The following is a 20,175-nucleotide window of genomic DNA, read 5'->3' on the forward strand; positions in this document are numbered from 1 at the left end:
GGGGATGCGGAGCCCAGAATAACCTCTGAGGCTCATCACTACGCTATCTCCCCGTTAGGCCTATTTTAATACACTAGCCTGGAAAGAACGAATCTATGACTTCAGATTAGGCAAATTGCGGTGTGGCCTGCAGCCAAGAAGAAATTTATTCAATTACCAGCCAAGCAACGCTTCAATGTACATGTCTTGGTCAAGATATGAATGTTTTCCTCCATGCTATCCCTGGATGCTGAGTGGGATAGCCGCAGAGAGCAGTTTTCAAGTCTGTAAACCACCAACTCCCTGCTTCTATCAAGCTTATACGATTGGTTGTAAACGCTGCCTAGTAACTCTTAGCTCTAAAAACTAATCTTTTTTCTTGCACATCCAAATTTATTATTATCTCAGAGACAAAATGAAATCAATCATTGAAAGCAGAAGGGGATTGATTTTTGTTGGGCAGCGTCAGAAGCTGTAAGTTTCCTTTGGTACCGCCGGAAGCTTTAAGCTGGTCGACAAGATCCATCGCAGAAACCTTTCTCGATACTACCAGATACCGGACGTCGCCTTTGTTGTAAGACTTGCTTTTTAATCCGTACCTATTGATTAAAATTCGATCGGTCAAACAACGAAATCGTAGGTTTCGAGCTCAAATTGCTCCGACCGCTCGTATTAGTAGCTTAATTATCGATAAGATAACGTAATGGCGGGGCTTCCGGCTTCTTTATCGTTGGTTCAACCGCCAGCCATGTCAGACCAAAGACCTGATTAAGTGATTAGTAACACTGGTATACATGGCGTCCCAGTCCAGGATAGCATGCAGGGGTGGTGCAAGACTTAAAAAGTCTCACAAGGCTATATCTGCACCTTTCTTATCCAGTTGCAAATGCACATCACGCACTCATGGTATCCATATGCACAGTCTGTACAGCGGTAAAAACATCAAGGCCAAAAATACTGCTAAAATCCTAATTCACGCCAAGGATACGCGGCTCCTTCAAGTAATTATATTACTTTCAGTACATAATTTCACAACAGCAATATTGTGTTTATGTTGATGCCAACAGCCTTCTGATGACTGGTGTTGAATTGGTACGGCCGTACCGCAGACTAACACCGCATATTTGGACGGGCAACAAGGTTTTGATAAAAACTGACGTCAGCCACCAAGGAAACTACCTCCTGCTCATCTTGTGTATACGCGCACGTTCCGGGTTGGTTAGTTCAGGTGTGAACGTCAGTTCGTCCGTAGATGCGGAGGCTGCGTAATCTCTAAAGATGATGGCAAAGTGTGAGATCAAAACTGTTTCAATGGCCAATTTCCAGAGAACTCGACCATGAAATGGATTCTGTTGGATTGAACGAATTTTTTCACACTAGTGTGGAGGCACAGTCAATATAACTGGCCAAACCTGACCTAGGCCGTTGGTTACCACTCTTGCATCGCACAAAAGAGAGCAGTAGACACGGGGTTCATTGGGCATACATAGAAGTTTGAATAACAACTTGGGTATGATATGGGCTATGCCAGAAAGCAACAGGATGGTAAATACACAAAGCAAATCACATATCAGACTAAACGAGCGCCAACATATCTAGGAATTCTTGTATTTTTCATGGGTGATCCTGACTTTGGTCTCAATCAGACCAGCATGCATAAACGTAGGAAGAATACCCTTCAACAGCACATAGGGTATGCTTGATTTGCTGTCACGTACCTTATGACATGATGGGCATTTTGAAATGATATCAAACCAGACTCGCTATCACGACCGAGGCCGGCACGATCGCACGATTCCGTGACAGTTACCGGAGCTTGAATACCTGTCCCTAAAAACATCATTCGCAGGTTTAGCGCCAATGTGATTGGAAATGTTACCATTCTAGAAAAGATTAAATATATTACGAAGAGAACATCTTTCTTTATTGATGAGCAAGTTTTCAACCGCTGCCGCCCATCCTTTAGTATTCCTATACATGGCATTTAGTACTAGTGGCTTGTAAATGTTCAGTGGTTCATATCAAACAGCTCCAACTGTAACATAACTGCGGCTTATGTCATGGTGCAAAACTACCGGAAGAATTGATTGCACCCGAAGTGACAATGTTGGCCAAGCTTGAAAAGCTCCATAAATTGAAGAACTTTACATTACCATAACTACCCGGGAGCTTGCTACAATTTGGTATTGTAGGAGCTCTGGCTCCATCTCTCTCCTATCTGTTATGGTATAATGTTATATCACGTGACTTATCCCCGGTATATGACCTAGCGCATATCGTATAATTGACTCAGATATACGAGACTCATGTACGCTGTACTTACTGCTTAAACTATCCGAATTACTATCCACTTGTACAATATATTTGGAAAAGGCAATATTGTCGTCTATTTGAACTGCCAGTCAAGAACTAAACAGAACACAGGACGTTCGTGTCACTGTCAGCTACTGCGGAAGTGCCAGTTAAGTATATATATTGTAAGCTGATATCCGTAGACCCCGGACTTGCTGTATACTATCGCAGACTAACGGACGGCTACTACCTGATGTCGCAGTATCAACGCATCTAATGAAAGCAGTGATTCTGATGCTTTTTGGTTATTGACAAGTTGAAAGGTAATCGTTAACCATCATCATGATGAAAATACCGATCGCCTCACAGTAATAGAAACTGCCAAACACGACCTTGCAGGTATGCACAAAGTATTTTAAACATATTTTTACTATTTTCCCATTCTAATAATGTCAGTAAAACTTTAGATGTTACGGATATCTTCTAGCTTCCTGTCTCTCCTCCAAAAGCTGTTGGCTGGTTAATACCAATCCCGTGGCTATTCCTGCTATCCAACGATCACCCAGTGATCTTACTCACCGAGCTTAACTGTACGAATTTGCTTAAGGGGGCAGTGCGCTGTTGCATCGTGTGGAAACACAGGATGACTCATGATCTCGATACCACAGAGATAGCTTGTGTGAAGTAGGACCACTTGTGATAATCTTTTCGCTGCAGTTCGAATACGGTGGCGTTCTGAGGACAATGGCCGATGCCAATGTTTTCACACCTTCAAGATTAACTTGAGACCACATACTATTTACAGCGCAGTGACCCGAAGGCTGTAGAGCGGGGGGCAAAACGGGTGGCGGGCCACTTTTCAAAGCGCATTGGTCTTGGCAGAGTCTAAGCCATTCCCCCTTAAAGCCGTTTCAGCCAGTGAGGAATAGTGATGTTGGGCACAGGCGAATAGTTTTTTGGAAAGAAACGCGCCATAGAGAATATAACAGGAATGTGTATATTAAATCATTAGGTACCCAATTATACAGTGTGCACACTGCACACGCACCTGATTTCCCAAGACCGCCTTCGCCTTTCCATCCCATCTTCCGCAACAGCTGGTTGCCGACATTGCTGTCGCCAATCTTCTTCTGGTTTTCATTGGGCCTGCGATTTACAAGTTCGGTTACGGAACAGACAATGCTTGGCATTCGTGTTTCGAAAAGCTGACACTGGGAATCACTCAGTTCCTTCCAAAGTGATGCCGCAATTCGTTGTTATCAGGGTGAAACACTATTGAACATGCACGATGCACCTTGTGCATTTTATGCCAGTACGGTCCAATATTCTGTTTAGCGTGAAGCATTATTGCTATTGACAGGCCTAGTTAATGATTGTCAAGTATGTGTCGTCATTTTATATCCCCCCCCAATCTTAAATTTGAGGCATTAAGCCTCGATAACCATTATACAGATTTTCCGATGTCCCCGTTGGAGTTAGCGAATACCAAAGTACTTCTAATTTTTCAGAGTAGTCAAGTATTGTGCCCATTTGTACTGTTGAAAATGTGACCACCTCCGAATAACTGTTATTTAGTGTACACCAAATCTGCTTCCCAGTTGAAATATATTTGACATGTCTTGGAAATTGCAATTGTCAATATTTACGGCGTTATGCGATAGAAGCAGATAAATTCACATCATATTTCCATATAACGCTGTTGAAATCAATATGAAACCATCCCATTACAAGTCCCAGTAACCAAGAGCATTACCTGGAGATTTGGTCTCTTGACAAAGCCGCATCGAGGTCGCCAGGAGTGTCAGACATCAATATCATTTCGCAATTCTTCTCGAGCAGCTGCAAGGCATACTCTGCGGCGGCGAGCTTGGCTGTTTTCTTGCTACTGGCAAACGCTTTCGCAACAAACACTCCGTTTATGTGCAAGGCGCATGAGCATTCCCGTTGGTCCTTGGCAAAAATACAAAAACAAACGTCAAAAATATCTGTGCATTTATATTCATCAATGATGTTACATTCGATTTTATCGGCAAACATCAAAAATAATTTGCTATTAGTACCCTAGTATATTTTTAAAATGTGACATACATTATATGATTCTAGAATAGCGGAGAAAGCATCTCGAATCTCAATCGATAGCAGACATGTAACATATGAAATTATTTTGGATTGGTACATCGGGTTCAAACTGCGTTGTGCAACAATATGATTGGACTACACAAGATGTATATAGGATCGTGAAAGGATATGTGTGGAAAGGTGTAAGTAACCATTTTCACAACCAATGCTAACTGACTAATGCCACACAAATCAGTGTTATCTTTGAAACTATATTCAGTTACCATGATAAAGGGGCTATATATACCAAATCATATGACGATTTCACCCAGGAAGTGATGAAAACTCATCCCAAGACTACTTTCGAGTTATAAAAATGCCAATTGCAAAACTTGGTTTAAAACAAAAAAACTTTCTAGAAAAAGTAATTATAAAACTTTACCATTTCAGCAAGTAGTTCAAGGCAAAATAAACTGTAGTACTCCTCAAAAGTAGAAGTTTTTCAATACTGACAGCCTCTGGTTATGAAATTGTAGACTTCTTCTGATAGTACTTGATTATATGCTGTCTCTGTCTGTGAAGTAGCGTTTAACCGCAACATTGTGTCAAACCGCGATGGAATTATTAATGTCGAAATATTACAAATTATCTTTTTAGTGGTGTATAATTGGCAGTATTTTTTGTGATCGCATATAACATAGATATTTGAACCCTTGAAATCATCCATACTTTTATGACATCATAACAAGTGATAGTCCAACACTTAACCCGGATCCTGCATCCACGCGGAAGTACCTAGCTGAATATCAACCATACAATCCACAAACCTTTTCAAAACACTCTTCGTACACGAACTCATTTGGCACTTTGGAAAATGCAGTTGACGCCATAATAACGGAGATAGCGGATTGCCCGTCACGGCGAATTAAAACCAGCGTTTTCAATTTTGCAAGCGAGTCTTTAGTCAATACTATATTCTCGTGTTGTACATTCAAAAACGAAAGCGGCCTTTTCAGTGGTATATCTGCTTCGACATCTTTTACAGATTGCAGATCATCATCTACGTTACTACACGTTTTAGTACGTTTTGGCAGAGATTCCAACATATCATCAGATGCCGGCCTTTTTACAATGCATTCAGGCCGGTCATTCTCATTAGCGTCCGAGCCAGTAGAGCTAATAATGTTTTCAACGTAATTTTTCTTTGTTTCCTCTGGTGCTTCATCAATTTTCGTTTCGTTGTCCGTACAATTCGAGTCCGTCTTCTGACGAACAAATTTCATTGCGTAAAAAGTCCTGGGAAGTTTCGAAGTGTCGTGAACGTTCTTCACTTGCTCTGGCTGAGTATCTGAACAAAGATTAACAGAATTGTGGGATGAAAATCGCGCGAGGCTACATTCACGTCAACCTCACCACTAACGCCAATCACCTGTTTCTCTGCTTTTTTCAGCATTACAAGCATCGGTTCCATGCCTTCTTCCATATCTTGAATCAGTTCCATAACTTTCTGTGGGTACCTGCCAATGTGACAGCTCATTGTTAGAAGCCAAGGACAATTGTTTATGCTATTGCCCGTGGCTATAAACCAGAGGTCAACAACTCAAACGGGTCGCGGGCCACTTTTGAAATCTTCTAGAGGCGGAGGGCCATCTGAATTCCATATAGAGATAAGCTAGTGAGGTAACAATATTTTGAAACTGAAATCCATTTCAGCATTTCAAAATGCTTTTCCAAGCGTTCTTCTGAAATCTTGAATCATGTCGCATAAAATGACCTAGCAGGCCACACGTTGGTGACCCTTGCTATAAAAGGAAGATCTCATATTCGGTCATGGACTAGGAAATTACATATGGAATATTGATTGGCATGGACATTGGTGGGAAGTATTGATGGGAAGAAGCAATAGTGCCATCGAAGGTGGTCCCTGGACTACATCCTCGGACTACATTGACCACTTCCAACGTCCAAGTGGCACACTGATGACAGGGGTTGACAGAAAACATGGTAGGTTTTTTAAAGCAACTGTATAAAGAAATCAAGGTAACGACACAGTTTACTGACAATCTCCCATATTGACGAAATTTCATGATCCCAGGATTATCTTATCAGGTCATTGAGTGATTGCTTCAAATATATGATACTATTCGGTAAAATATACACAACTTACGAGTTGCCGAAAAAACGCGAATTGAACCACGCTTGTGACAAACATATTAGTCGGTCCTTGTCTTTGAAATCATCCCAATTCCGCAAAAGGAATTCCTTCCGAACGTGCCAGTGACTTCTGCTCTCCCACTCGCAACGTAGCTTGTCGATATCGTCTGCGAAGGATCTTGACTTTGAGATGATGTCGCTCACGTCCATTACTTAGATGCGCTAATTCTGAAATCTGAATCATATGTCACGCACGATAGTTGGGAATTAGGAATCATAGAATGCTGATTATACAGTGTATAATCGCATTGCTCGCATTCTACTGATGATTTCCCGTAATTATTACATTGCATATGTAACTGACTGACGCACCGGTGCTACGCTACATGAACTGAACAACGAACAAATACAATACATAACGCTATAAAGCTTACAAGGAATTCGCCACAGACCCACGACACGACCAGTCCGACCACGAACCGACGAGCGACGCTCCGCAACGCATACCGGGATCACTGAGCTTATTTATACAGACTGACGATAACGCATGATCCAATGAAGCGTGGATCAATGTACTCAACTATATATATTATGTTATGTATTGTATATGGAATATGTTGCACTCACGAATCACCTACATTCAATTGGGGGCTATTTCACGCGGTGTTTATATAGCTCGGTGGGTTGGCTGCATTGCCGACATTGGCGGCATTGCCGACATTGACAAAATAGACGTACCGGTCTGGTTGCAGTCTTGCAGAACGAAGAAGCGGGCGGCTGTTTTGACTTTGATGGTCTGCATATTTTAATAGCATCCGTTTGGCCTTTCTTGACGAGCTTTGCTACATCATGAAGCCAATATTCTCAGTTCTCAGCGTCGCGAAAAATTTTAGAAGTCTTTCGTTGTGTGTTTGTCGAAATTCTTCAACTATATCAGGTAATAGAATAGCGTAGTTTTAGGACGTAATTTTATTCTGTCCGTCAGTCAACTTCGCATGGCCTAATCCAGCCCACTGTTTTGCCTGGTGCGATATATTTTTACTAAAAAGAGTAATATGAGCGTTAAATGACTAAACCCGTGCGTTACAGCGTAGGCCGATAGTTTGTTAAGAAATGCTACTGGAGTTGTATCTGGACCCTGGATGTGGACTGGTTTATAGCTATTATTCAATTTGGCATCAGCCTTTAATGGACCCCGACTCACACTCACTATAACTTGTCCCTAGAATGTAGTAGCTTGATCCCAAAGTTGTTTTTGGTTTGCAAACCCGTCGTTACGTCAGAGATAGGCCTACCAACATATCGTTGAGGTTGGTTAAACTTCTGGATTTCACATACATTCTACATTCTACTTGAAAACAATTGCATAGTCATGCCTACTTTTTAATAACTGTATTCTAACCATCTCGAAATGCACTATAAGTAGTGTATCTGTTGTAAAGTATTGTACTTTTCAGGGCGCAAGAAATTCTACCAATCTGTCTCAATCAGCCACGATGCAGGTGTGTAATAAGCTAGGAAATCCTTTACCCATCAACTCAAGTCCAAGCAAAAGTGCTTTTCTAAAACCAGGTCAACTCTAGAGCAAAGTTGGAAAATATGGAACTAGGCTATCTGATTTTGGACATTTGTCCTTGGGGTTGCCGGGTTGGGACCACAAGAAATTCATTGATATATAATGATCTATGGATTTCGATGCTTCCGGCTTACAAATGATCATGAATAGAAGACTACACAATCCGCTTTCGATTACACTAAATTAAGGGCTTGCTTCGAAGTACAAATGGTCAGAGCACTACTAAAGTGCAGTAACATGAGCAATTTGACATGTTTTAAGCAACCACTGTGAAAGATGTATCTCAACCATCGGCATTCTCTATATCAGTGGTTCTCTTTTTAGACACACGCCCCCCTTTATGATGGTGAAAAATTTCGCGTCCCCCTTATCGTCATATCACAAAGTCCAACCTGGATGCTAGCAACCCCAGCAGATTGTTTGATTGCATGGAAGGTTATGACTGTTGATGAGAGAATTGAAAAATATGAAATTCGGTCTATATATAGAGAAACACGCGCGAATTGGAGGTAAATCGCGTAGAGCGCGAAAAATTTTTTCAGTTGACCGCTTCTTCACGCCCCATCAGATGCTTTCACGCCCCCCAGGTTGAATACCACTGCTCAATAGTCTTTTTTGCACAGATAAATACGAAGTAAACCTCGATAAAAGGAAGCTAAAATCACCCAGTGGAGATGTACTGAAGTTACCTACTGAAGCATTGGCAAACGCTGTCGCTCTCGAATGGGATTCACAGCAGGATGTGCTAAAATTTCATACCATGCCAGTGGTATGTATATGTATATCTAATATCTATCCTTCTGTATTTTTCGGAGTGATTGGCCTGTGTTTCTTGTTATATGCTTAATGTGGATTTCATCTTATTTTCATCTGTACAAAATATTACATATCATTGATGTTGATAGTTCCTGGAATTCAATAAGAAATCATAATTATATGGTCTTTTGAAGCCTTGTGCTGTTTTAATGCAGTGGTGTCTATTCCTAATGGAGTGCGGCATGTCGAATGAGTTTTTAATTCACCTAGGACTCCGGTATGTTTGAGCTTCAAACTCAAATTGGGCTAAGAGAAGTAACAACATCACTAAAATATTTATATGCTGATTTTACACATGAACATTTCTGACAAATTTGAGTCAATGACCTCAAACACTTTACCCCGATTTGGAAGGTGTAGCAATAGTTATTAATATTTGGTTTATGTCATCCTGTATAGAACATTATTGGTAAGACCCGCCAGTCCGCCACCAATTCATAATCAGATGATATGCCTTGCCAATACTAGAAAGCCTATCTGAGACCTATGATTTCACCGCATTTTATGTGGCATGCCAAATTTCCAATCGATTAGTTTGTACTTCAACTTTCTGATAGGCAGGTAATTTCTAGTTGAACTACTTTGTTGATTTTATTAATGGGGGGATGGCCCCACTACATTCAACTTGAAACTATTTTCAATGAAGTATGTAGGCCTACTTCTGAATTTTACCAAGATTTTGAACAGAATTTGCATATTGGTAACGCGTAACGAAAACTACAATCCCACTTGAGCACATGCATGAGTAGTAAGCATTGGTGCTCATGTAAAAGTAGAAGTGACATACATTTCTACTCAATTAGAGATTAAAATAGTGATTTCCCAGATGTGTAAAATATACTTTGAAGTAGAAAATTTAGTTATGAAAAATACCCGAGTGATTTGGTTCACAGGTAGCATACTTTTAGCAGTTAATAATAATCGAAAGCAATCCTGTTGCAGGGGCTTTTTTCCCAGTTGTTATAAAAATCCGTTCATAAAAATGATACAAAACACTCAAACACTACTTTTTACCTTACAAAATTTCTCTGAAATACTGTAAGTAGAAGTGTTAGTAGACCGAAAACATAACTACTTGAGTAAGTTGTGCAAGCAGGCCGAATGAACTTTACTAATTTGCAAAAGGGGAAGTACTTTGGTGCTAACCTACTCTTCACTTGTAACTCATCGATTCATGCCACAAAATTAAAAATATCTTTAATAAACGTGTGTCGTGCCAGTGGGAGATATTCGATTTGAAATTATACTGATCAAGTGGTCTCTATTTATCCAATATTCCCTTCGTAAATGTAACAAATATTTTGACTCAATTTTGTCTTAATCTCATGAATGTCTCCGTCAGAAAACGACCGTCACTCGTGTTTGCTGTAAATTTTAATTATGAATGGGCAATTTCTCTTCAATTTCAGACAAATCTAGCATTCTATGCTGTCGAAATGCCAAACGGACAACAGAAATTATCGTTAGTGGATATTTGTATGGAGTTCCTTGAAACGGACACAGTTCTGTAAGTGAAACGAAACAGTGTCACGACGATTCTGATTTAATATCAACAATTCGATATTCAGATTCCATTCTGACGAACCCCCGGGTCTCGCGGTTCATCAGCTGAAAGAATGGGGTCCGATCATCGACTGGGTGAATAAGCAATACCAGGTCCAACTGAATTACACAAAAACTTTTACACCTCCCGAGCTGCCTTCGGAATCTATCGACGTTTTCAGGGCCACGCTGATGTCTTACGACTTTTGGTCTGTAACAGGTATGACCACTTTTATGATCTGATATTAGCTGCCGTGTTTAGTCCACTACTAGGCATTGTAGATATAGTAATATGTAAATAATTATTTACCTCTTGTGTCAAATGTTATCATTAGGGCGATTTTTTTTTGACATGTCAAACAAAGTCAAAATTTTGTCAAAATTGTAGCTCAGGTCAAAAAATGACAAAATTTTTTACCAAGTCAAATTTTTTTTTGCAACCTGCATTTCATTTGTATCGTAGATTTTGCACTGTCGGTGACATTTTACAGCTTGTAACCTACTTCATAGGCCTACCGTTGTAGACAGCCCATTGTCTGCTCATTGTGAAGCATAAACATTCAAATGAAGCAAATAGGTTGACATGGTATTATGCTCAACGTACCGCAATATCCTAACTGACCAAGACTGCGTGGGCAGTTTTTGAGTCAAAAACGTTTTTTCAGGCCTAACTACTTCGTAAGGACAGACAGTTCCGACCGGGAATGAAGATAAATAGTACAATTCCAGCATTATGTGGGAAAACACCTAATTTGCATACGTTAGGTCAAAATTTGGTCAAAATTAAGTTTTTTAAAGTAAAAAAATGTCAAAATTTCAATTTTTTGGTCATAGTCTTTTTTAGGTAAAAAAATTGCCCTAGTTATCATTATTGGTGCCACGATGACCCTTAGCAAGATTTTGATGACACCCTGGCCCAATGTCTTTATCGTTATGTTCGATATGAACTCAGATGGGGTCTGCAACAATGGGTTACCATATGTCTTCCTTTTTCAGGAAATCTAAAATGTCCCCCTCAATGGCTCTGACAGCCAGGCTAATGGACAGGCACAACTAAAAAACGCCATAAATTATGTGAAATCTACAATGCGGGTCATTCGGTAGTAGGACTGGAAAAATATCTAATTTTTAGCCAACACGTCAACGCAACAAGATTTTCCGTAAAAGTTTTAGAATCAGCAGTTCTCTAGTCCTGTAATCTAAATATTTTTTTGATTTTAAAGTGTCCCCTTTCCTTATCCCAAAATATGCTAACCCTATGTAACAAAGTAGGCCTGATTCAACTAGAATATATTTTGTTGGGTAGGCTACTTCATTTGTCTACTTGTACTGCTTACTCAACCCATGATGTTTTCGGACTATTTCTACTGCAGCAAATTTCGTATTGGATTTTGTCAAGTAGAAAGCGACGGTGGGCTATATTAGCATCACTTTCATGGGTGGAATTGGCGTAACAACCGGGCCATGTAGCCTCATTTGTCATGGTTACCTTCGTGACGGTATGTAATTTGTGGTGCCATTCGTCGTTTTTAATTAGTCGCTTTGTGTGTCCCGTGCAATTTTACTTGTCACCAAGTAGAACCTTACTTCATCCTTTTAATTGTACTTGAGCCGTTACTACTTCGACCTTCTCTGCTTGAACTACGGGAAATACATTTCTGACGTTTGTGTTTTGTAGGGTTTGAAAGGCTCGTCCACACGTTGAAGTCGTTAGTATTAGCGTTTGCGTTGGTGAATCGGCATCTCACTGTGGAAGAAGCCGTTAGTTTGTCAATGCTTGAGCAAGAATATCAGGTTTTAAATTGTAGTTTTTCACCACTAGGCGTGTACTTGAAACTTCACTTATTTTCCAGATTTCAAAATGGGGAAACGTAGAGTGGTACCATGACGTTAACCTATTGGAGACTCGTGCCAAAGCTGCTGCATGTGCCTTATTTATTCATGCTTGTTCTGAAGATAGCGAATATATTGTGAAGCAAGTTGCTACGTAGCAACAGGTTTCATGATGTGGAATTCTCGTATCATACATTATACATTTCTTCGATATCTGTTTTCACCTTGCTGATCGCCACTTGGCATGTAGTGTGGCATTAATGGGTGCTCGCTCCGCATCTCGTACCATATTAATGACGATTGGTGGAATGTAGGGATTGCCGTATTGGTCGGCGGCAGGACATACTTCCGTGGCAGAAAAAACTCGCACGTCCAGAAAATCCAGCGGATTGAAATACGTTGAATGAATTCTTTCGTCAGTATGTAGAATGGTTACATTTACTTCTGCGGTCGTCACCAGCGAAGTAGCCATACCAATATTTTCGAAAATTGCAGGCCGTTCGATTACACTGGTCGACATGATTTTTCTTATCTGGCCCAAAATGATGACTGGTAAGTCAATTTTCGTACGCTGATTACGAATACGAAGTCGCTTTTTTTCTCGTCAGGATTTTTTGTAATCTATGATTTAAAATTTTGCATATTAGTGCTAAAACAGCCTGTTATGTGACGTATTCCTTGCTGTTTGGTCATAGCTATCACCATTGTCCAGTACGGAATCGGTGTCCAAGGCACGCAGGATCACGCCGACTTGGTCGCCAGCTGCACGCCGTCACGGGTCGTTGATTTCATTTTATAAAAAATGAAAAAAAAAATTTGAAAAGAAGTCAATGTTCTCAGCCACCCCAAATGCTACATTCCAGTTAGCATGTGGTATATAATGTTTTGACCTAATCCTCAGCCAGGATCTGTTGATTACTGTCTGTTGGTAAAGTGGTTGCCGGTGAACTCGGCACTTGGTGAATTCGGCCATTGGTGAACTCGGCCATTGGGAAATTTTGTAATAAAGTGTATTAACAATAGCTATGAAATATTAAACTAATAATAGTATTATCAAGTGATTGGCAATCTTGTAAGGAGGTCAGGGCATGCGTAGATCACGCAGTCACGGCGTGATTAGATCACGTGATCACGGATTGCGCAAGCGCGGGAGTTAACGCGGTGTTCGCACATCGACCAAGCGTGGTCGGCTCAGTGTTGATTTGACTTGGCGTGGGACGGACGGACGACTTTTAAGAAGATGGATATCTGTGTTTTATGTGATAACGAAGTTTTAAAGGATCACCAATATACGTTTCCCACGAACACGAACAAAAATTTATAAACGTCAAAATAAATTGTTTTTTTTGTGCCTTTGGAGATACGGATATTAGGGTTGGGGTGGGAGTATTAGGGTTGGGGAAAGGGGGATATTATGGTTTGGAAGGGGGATATTAGGGTTTGGGGAAAGGGAGATTGGAGGTGGGTTAGGGTATCCCAACATTAGGGAAGGAGGATAATAGGTTGGGGGATTGGAGGTGGGTTATGGTGTGGGGATGTTAGGGAAGGGGGGATATTCGGTTGGGGGAAAGGTGATTGGAAGTGGGTAAGGGTATCCCAATATTAGGGAAAGGGGGATATTAGGTTGGGGTATCCCAAGATTAGGGTTAGGGATGTTAGGTAAGGGGGGATATTAGGTTGGGGGAAGGGGGATTGGAGGTGGCTTGGGGTTAGGATATCCCAAGATTAGTGCCGAGTTCAGTGGAAAACATTCCAGTAACCAATCATGGTGACCGGTACCGGCACGTGATTCTACTTTATCTGAGATACATATTTAATGCATTTTTATTACAAAATTTCCCGATGGCCGAGTTCACCAATGGCCGAATTCACCAAGTTGCGAGTTCGTCCGGCCGAATTCACCAAGGGCCGAGTTCACTGGTAATCAGTAAAGTACTTGCACCTTGCCAGTTGCTAACTATTAGCATCTGATCTCCTGTCACTGGCGTAACACAGTCATTTGAAGTCAGTAACCTTGCTTGTCACGCCGCACAGTCGACTCTGTCACGCGAAAAAAGCTCCTATCACGCAGGATTTATTTCAAAAAAAGGACGGAGATTCCATACCGGACCATTGTGTGTTCACAAGAGGTGGTCAAAGTACTTATCATAGGTACTCAAGTAGAAGTATCGGCATTAATTTCTACTCAAGTTGGAGTAGAAGTAATGGCGTGAATTTCTACTCCAATAAAAGTAATTTTTTGTAAGTATGTAAAAAAGTCATTATCTAGGCCTAGTTTTTGATATCAGTATCAATTTACTAATATTTTCTTCCTTTCAAAACATCACAAGACTGCGATACAATTAAAAGATAGGAAGGCGTCGAAAGGACTCGGAGTAGTCTTTGAAATCAGAAAACTGAAATCAGACCTGGGCCTAGGCGATGTAAAGAGGAGGTATGCACGGCACAATGAATGAATAATACAGCGACAAAGTCAAACATATAGCCTACTTGGCACTGTCACCACTTTTGCTTGGTATATGCATCGTGATAGTGAATACACATTCTTCTTTGGCGGCGAACCCTCTTTAGTCTATTGTGTCGATGTTCAAGGTCTCATAGAGACATTGGGAAATGTGAATTCTAGCCTCTTTTTTTATGCATCAAGCCTAACAGCTGTTTTGTCGCACAATACAAACCAATGTGCTTCTATCCCTGTAGCTGGTACAACTGGCATCAAGAGGTGTTACGAAAATATCAAATTTGGATTAAGTACGCGAACGTGTAAAGTTTTGAGTTGATTTTGAACTCATAAATATGCTGCTGGTTCAATGATCTAGAACTACAAGGTATCCTTGTTTTATGTGTGAATGGGACAGTAGAAATCATTGAATTAAACGTAGGTGGTCAATAAGGGAGTATCTTACACCTGAGGCACGACTGTTTCTGGCACGACTCGTATTCTAGAACGGGTAAGATTTTGTCTACACATTAAAAGAATAGGACGTTCTGCATTTTTTTCCTCGGTGTCTCTTGACCGTGTAATCTCGCGAAAGGTTACAAATGTTACAATACTTACAATCTGCTTCTCCGAGCCATAGAAAACCACAGGAATCACTTTCTCCATCTAGTGGCTAAGTTCATGTCAACATCACCAGAGATGAGCATGGATTAGGATTAGGTTTTTAAAAAACAGGATTTGTGAAATTTTGTCGGATTTGGATTGGATTTGGATTAGACATTTTTTTCAGAACGGATTAGGATTTGGATTGGATTTACCTCTTTTCTGGGAGATTGAAATGTCATCATCATCATCATCATCATTGGTTTATTAGCAATTTTATCAGTTCAATACACCACAAAAATGCGATACAATGAAAAGACAGGAAGATGTCGAAGCGACAAGGAGCAGTCTATGGAATCTGACACCCACCTTGGCCTAGGCGATCTAAAGAGGAGGCATGCACATTGCACACTGAATGAAAGTTAAGAAGATAGTATAGAAAAAAGAAAGCGACAATAAATAGGGCGGCATGTCATGGGAAGCGAGCTCGATAGGTCAGTCGTGGTCCGGTAATCTTGAGGATGGACTGTATTATTACTACCATTTGGCTGTTCTGTGCTAGTAAAGAAAGCTCCTTGGATCTGCGTGTGTGATCAGGATTGCAAGAGTACTCAGAGTGGTCATTAGTCAGTCAACTAGTGCGTGCAACGGGAACTGTAGCTGTAGCGTCGTGTGGCGAATGGCGACAAACTTTATTCAGATCAGTTATTAATGTACTTATGGTTACTAGGTTATCTTGAATCAAGTGAATCGTTGGTTGTGAAAGAAAATTTACGAATCCCTCCATTGCATAAATTAGTTTTTTTTTTCTGAATTTCCAGTTGGAATCGGATTAGGATTGGACTTGGACTTGAATATGAAAAAGTTATGGATTAGGATTTGGATTTGGACTTGAATGTTCGGATTTGGATTGGATTAGGACATAGAAATTTCAAATCCGCTCATCTCTGAACATCACCAGCGGGAATCTCAAATAACAACTCAGCTAGATATATGATGAGAGATATATGTATTATGTACGGCAGTACGGGGACCGGCACAAAATATAACTATAAACTTTGTCGTGTGCAGAATATTGTACGTGAGAATAGCATTTGTGTGGTCAGATGGGTGACCCCAGGCTGTGCAGTTGCGCTAGGTGACGAGTTTGTTGTTGATGCAGTTTCCAGACTGGAAACAGTGGTTGTATGGTTTACGTTTATAAACAGATAATATCAGAACGATGACATTTGAACCGGGTGAATAATCACAGGAAAGAATGCATTACTATGGGCCTGCATGCTTAGGAACTGTTACAGCCAGACTAGACCAGATCACCCAGGGGCCAGGGGCTCCGTGGATATACTCAGATATCGCAGATATCGCAGGTATCGCAGATATCGCAGATATCACTACTGTGGATATACTCAGATATCGCAGATATCATTGTGGATATACTCAGATATCGCAGATATCACCAAAAACCGCAGACATCGAGGTCATATAAAGGTCACGCTTCGTTTAGAGCGCAGATATCACGTCTTAAGCATGTCTAGGTCGATTGAGTGCGCGATATCAGGTCCGGACCATGCCTGGGGGAATTTTGTGCGCAGATATCAGCTCCGGAGCATGTCCGAATACAAATAGTGCGCAGATATCAGGTATGGACCAAACCTGGATTCTTTTGGTGCGCAGATATCAGGTCTGGACCATACCTGGATTCTTTTGGTGCGCAGATATCAGGTCTGGACCATACCTGGGCTCTTTTGGTGCGCAGATATCAGCTCCGGAGCATGTCCGAATACAAATAGTGCGCAGATATCAGGTCTGGGCCATACCTGGGCTCTTTTGGTGCGCAAATATCAGCTCCGGAGCATGTCCGAATACAAATAGGGTGCAGATATCAGGTCTGGACCATGCCTGAGCTCTTTTGGTGTGCAGATATCAGCTCCAGAGCATGTCCGGATGCAAATGGTGCGCAGATATCAGCACCTATATGAGCATTGAACATATAATGCCCTGACCCAGTGGTTCCCAACGTGGGCGATATCGCCCCCCAGGGGGCGATTTGGCGATCTAGGGGGGCGAAAATTACGAAGGGGGCGATAGGGGGCGATGACGCGTCAAAACAGCTGACCTTTTTTTTTAGTCATCCACCTAGCCATTCGGAGAGAAAAAACGTTATTTTCAGCTCTGAGCAGAGAAAGATGACTTTTTTTTTCTTTAGTCAACCCGCCGGTGATTACAGCCTGTATGCCCAATTATCGGTGCACAAAATTTGGGGGGCGATGATCGGTGTTGACCTTGAGAAGGGGGCGATGGGTCGAAAAAGGTTGGGAACCACTGCCCTAACCAATGCGCAGATATCAGGTTTGGCGTCTTTTTCATGCGCAGATGTTAGCTTCGGAGCATGTCCGGATACAAATAGAGCGTTGCGACGGTCAACTTAATCGAATACGCAGGTAGGGCTAGTCGACAAACATGGTAAATACTGTTTCAACAGCTAAATGAGAAACTCCGACCATCTGCGCTTTGTTCGGCTCACGCATTAGCACGAAATCCGAGCCGTGTCGGATTCTTCGGGAATTGTGTATATTGGTAGTTAATCCGAGAATTATCAACGAAAAACTCAAATAACTCCGCTTCTACTAATTGGAATTGATTGAAATTTGTTTTGCATCGTCTTTGAAGAAAATTCAACAATTTCTGGGGGTTGACAGGAAAATTTGAAATTTTTAAAACATTTTTTCTAATAAATTAAAAATTTTAATTGGCTCTGCGGTGGCTTATATACTTGTTAGAATTGAACCAAATTTGGCGTGCAACGATTTTTAGGGTAAACCGACAATTTAATCAGTGAATGGCTGGAATCCGGAAAAAAAGTTATTTTTGAACGACACTGTACTCATGACACACAAAACCTGAAAGTACCTCAGATTTAAACCACGGTATAAATACAGTAGCCTAGCCTACAACATTTTAATCCAAATTCTGCATGTTCATAGTAACGTAGAATGGTATGCACGTATAGGCACGTAGGATTTATGACCGCTATATAATTCTTAGTTAGGTTATGTTTTCTTGTACCACTCTTCTCCGCCCTTCGGGTGTGAATACACACTCTTTTCGCAAGGAGTGTGAGGCTATTTGAACATTTATCATGGCAATTATTCTTATAAACGTGATAGAAACATGTGCCAATGCTACTCTCTACTTTACAAAATACAAAGTGTAAAAATGTATTATTATTTCCTTAAAATTTTTTCAAGTAGAATTGGATGTAGTACAAAGATATATAGCCACTAGAGCAGGGGTGTGAAACATACGACCGGACGATTTTATCCGACCCGCGAAAAAATTTCGATTTGATGGAAAAATGCTTGTATTATCCTGCATATTTCTAACAAATGTTGAGATTTTTAGTCCGTGAAACTTCTATTAAATAATCCCTCAATGCAGCAAAGGTAAAATATGTGCATAGGCCACATTTTACCTATTATTTTGTGGTTTCACTCTAGCAGTATTAGCAAAAATTCGGTGACATTGACACGCAATTCCGGGAAGCCAAAATGGAGAACACTGAGTTCAGAGTTTTATGGAAAAATTGACCTAGAATTGACCTAGAATTGACCTAGAAGAAGCGAAAACGCCAATGTGAAATCGTTGCATGCATGAATATATGGAGAATATAGTAGTTACAAAAATATAATTCAAATATCTGCGTTCGCACTACTGTATCACTTCTGACTGAAAAGGTTCCAGACCACCAGATGAAAACGAATCGCGATTTAAATGAACCGAATTCCAACGGCCACGTCTACAGTTAAATCTCTTGTATTCCTCCCAAAGCATACGCAGAGTTAACGCCAGATTACGACTGAAACAAGGCGATCATAGAAATATGCTGATATCGTCGTAAGAGCCCCTGTTTTAGCGGTTTGTAACTATATTCAACCAGTCAATATTTGTATTTTTGCAAATTCCATTGTTTGCGAATAAACGTATCGCTTGAATAGAACCCCTAATCCCCTATGTTCTGAAGGTTTGAATGCGGCCCGCGAAACAACTTGAGTTCGACAACCCTGCACTAGAGTAGCCTAAGTGATGCAAGCAGGCAAAATCTGCCAGAGGACTCCAAAATAACTGTAAGTGGTTTGTTACTGGTCAGCTCTGACCAGTGACCAGGCCTGACCATTTCCATCCAGACATGATGTGGAGTTGATATCGACCAAAGAAATACGCTCAGGCATGGTCCAAACCTGACATCTGCGCAATATTTGTATCCAGACATACTCCGGGTCTGATATCTGCGTATTGCTTGGCGTCAGACATGCTGCGGACCTGATATCTATGCAGGAAACAGCGCCAGGTATGGTCTAGACCTGATATCTGCGCACTATTTGTATTCGGACATGCTCCAGAGCTGATATCTGCGCACAAAATTCCCCCAGGCATGGTCCGGACCTGATATCTGCGCACCAAAAGAATCCAGGTATGGTCCAGACCTGATATCTGCGCACTATTTGTATTCGGACATGATCCGGAGCTGATATCTGCGCACCTAAAGAGCCCATGTATGGTCCAGACCTGATATCTGCGCACTATTTGTATCCGGACATGCTCCAGAGCTGATATCTGCGCACAAAATTCCCCCAGGCATGGTCCGGACCTGATATCTGCGCACCAAAAGAATCCAGGTATGGTCCAGACCTAATATCTGCGCACTATTTGTATTCGGACATGCTCCGGAGCTGATATCTGCGCACCAAAGAATCCAGGTATGGTCTAGACCTGATATCTGCGCACGATTTGTATCCGGACATGCTCCAGAGCTGATATCTGCGCACAAAATTCCCCCAGGCATGGTCCGGACCTGATATCTGCGCACCAAAAGAATCCAGGT

At 41.2% G+C, this 20,175-nt stretch overlaps 3 protein-coding genes across 4 annotated transcripts in view; 2 read left to right on the top strand and 1 right to left on the bottom strand.

Moving 5' to 3' along the window:
- Positions 1-20,175, top strand: part of LOC145453227 (BCL2/adenovirus E1B 19 kDa protein-interacting protein 2-like) — a 213,560-nt gene that overhangs the window by 16,521 nt on the left and 176,864 nt on the right. The window lies entirely within an intron of this gene.
- Positions 352-6,975, bottom strand: LOC145453216 (NF-kappa-B-repressing factor-like). Of its 2 annotated transcripts, XM_080331197.1 has the most exons (9): positions 6,918-6,975; positions 6,497-6,718; positions 5,743-5,846; positions 5,157-5,677; positions 4,025-4,221; positions 3,320-3,417; positions 1,698-1,809; positions 1,159-1,251; positions 352-578 (listed from the first exon to the last, which is right to left on the bottom strand). In XM_080331197.1, exons 2-9 carry the CDS (start codon positions 6,691-6,693, stop codon positions 401-403), a joined length of 1,500 nt encoding a protein of 499 aa, XP_080187323.1. In that variant the 5' UTR covers positions 6,694-6,718; positions 6,918-6,975; the 3' UTR covers positions 352-400. The 2 variants fall into 2 exon arrangements, with proteins under 2 accessions (XP_080187323.1, XP_080187324.1); XM_080331198.1 differs by lacking the exon at positions 6,918-6,975 and having other exon boundaries at positions 5,759-5,846; positions 6,497-6,689.
- Positions 7,161-12,463, top strand: LOC145453233 (ATP synthase mitochondrial F1 complex assembly factor 2-like). Its single transcript, XM_080331216.1, has 7 exons — positions 7,161-7,420; positions 7,941-7,985; positions 8,683-8,828; positions 10,285-10,382; positions 10,444-10,637; positions 12,096-12,211; positions 12,271-12,463. The coding sequence occupies exons 1-7, from the start codon at positions 7,333-7,335 to the stop codon at positions 12,406-12,408; spliced, it is 825 nt and encodes a 274-aa protein (XP_080187342.1). The 5' UTR covers positions 7,161-7,332; the 3' UTR covers positions 12,409-12,463.

This window comes from Botryllus schlosseri, chromosome 13 (genome assembly GCF_051294905.1).
Source record: "Botryllus schlosseri isolate E-star chromosome 13, Bs_hap1, whole genome shotgun sequence".
In the NCBI taxonomy this organism is placed as follows: domain Eukaryota; kingdom Metazoa; phylum Chordata; class Ascidiacea; order Stolidobranchia; family Styelidae; genus Botryllus; species Botryllus schlosseri.

What these genes read in the sequence shown, in the direction of transcription:
- LOC145453216 (XM_080331197.1), bottom strand. Translation starts at nt 6,693, where the DNA reads ATGGACGTGAGCGACATCATCTCAAAGTCAAGATCCTTCGCAGACGAT. An exon ending in ACGAAGAGTGTTTTGAAAAG is followed by an intron (nt 4,222 to 5,156) that starts GTTTGTGGATTG and finishes ATTTTTGCCAAG; the next exon opens with GACCAACGGGAATGCTCATG. An exon ending in ATACACAAGATGAGCAGGAG is followed by an intron (nt 579 to 1,158) that starts GTAGTTTCCTTG and finishes TTTAATCAATAG; the next exon opens with GTACGGATTAAAAAGCAAGT.
- LOC145453233 (XM_080331216.1), top strand. Translation starts at nt 7,333, where the DNA reads ATGAAGCCAATATTCTCAGTTCTCAGCGTCGCGAAAAATTTTAGAAGT. An exon ending in AAATTCTTCAACTATATCAG is followed by an intron (nt 7,421 to 7,940) that starts GTAATAGAATAG and finishes TGTACTTTTCAG; the next exon opens with GGCGCAAGAAATTCTACCAA. An exon ending in CTCAATCAGCCACGATGCAG is followed by an intron (nt 7,986 to 8,682) that starts GTGTGTAATAAG and finishes TTTTTTGCACAG; the next exon opens with ATAAATACGAAGTAAACCTC.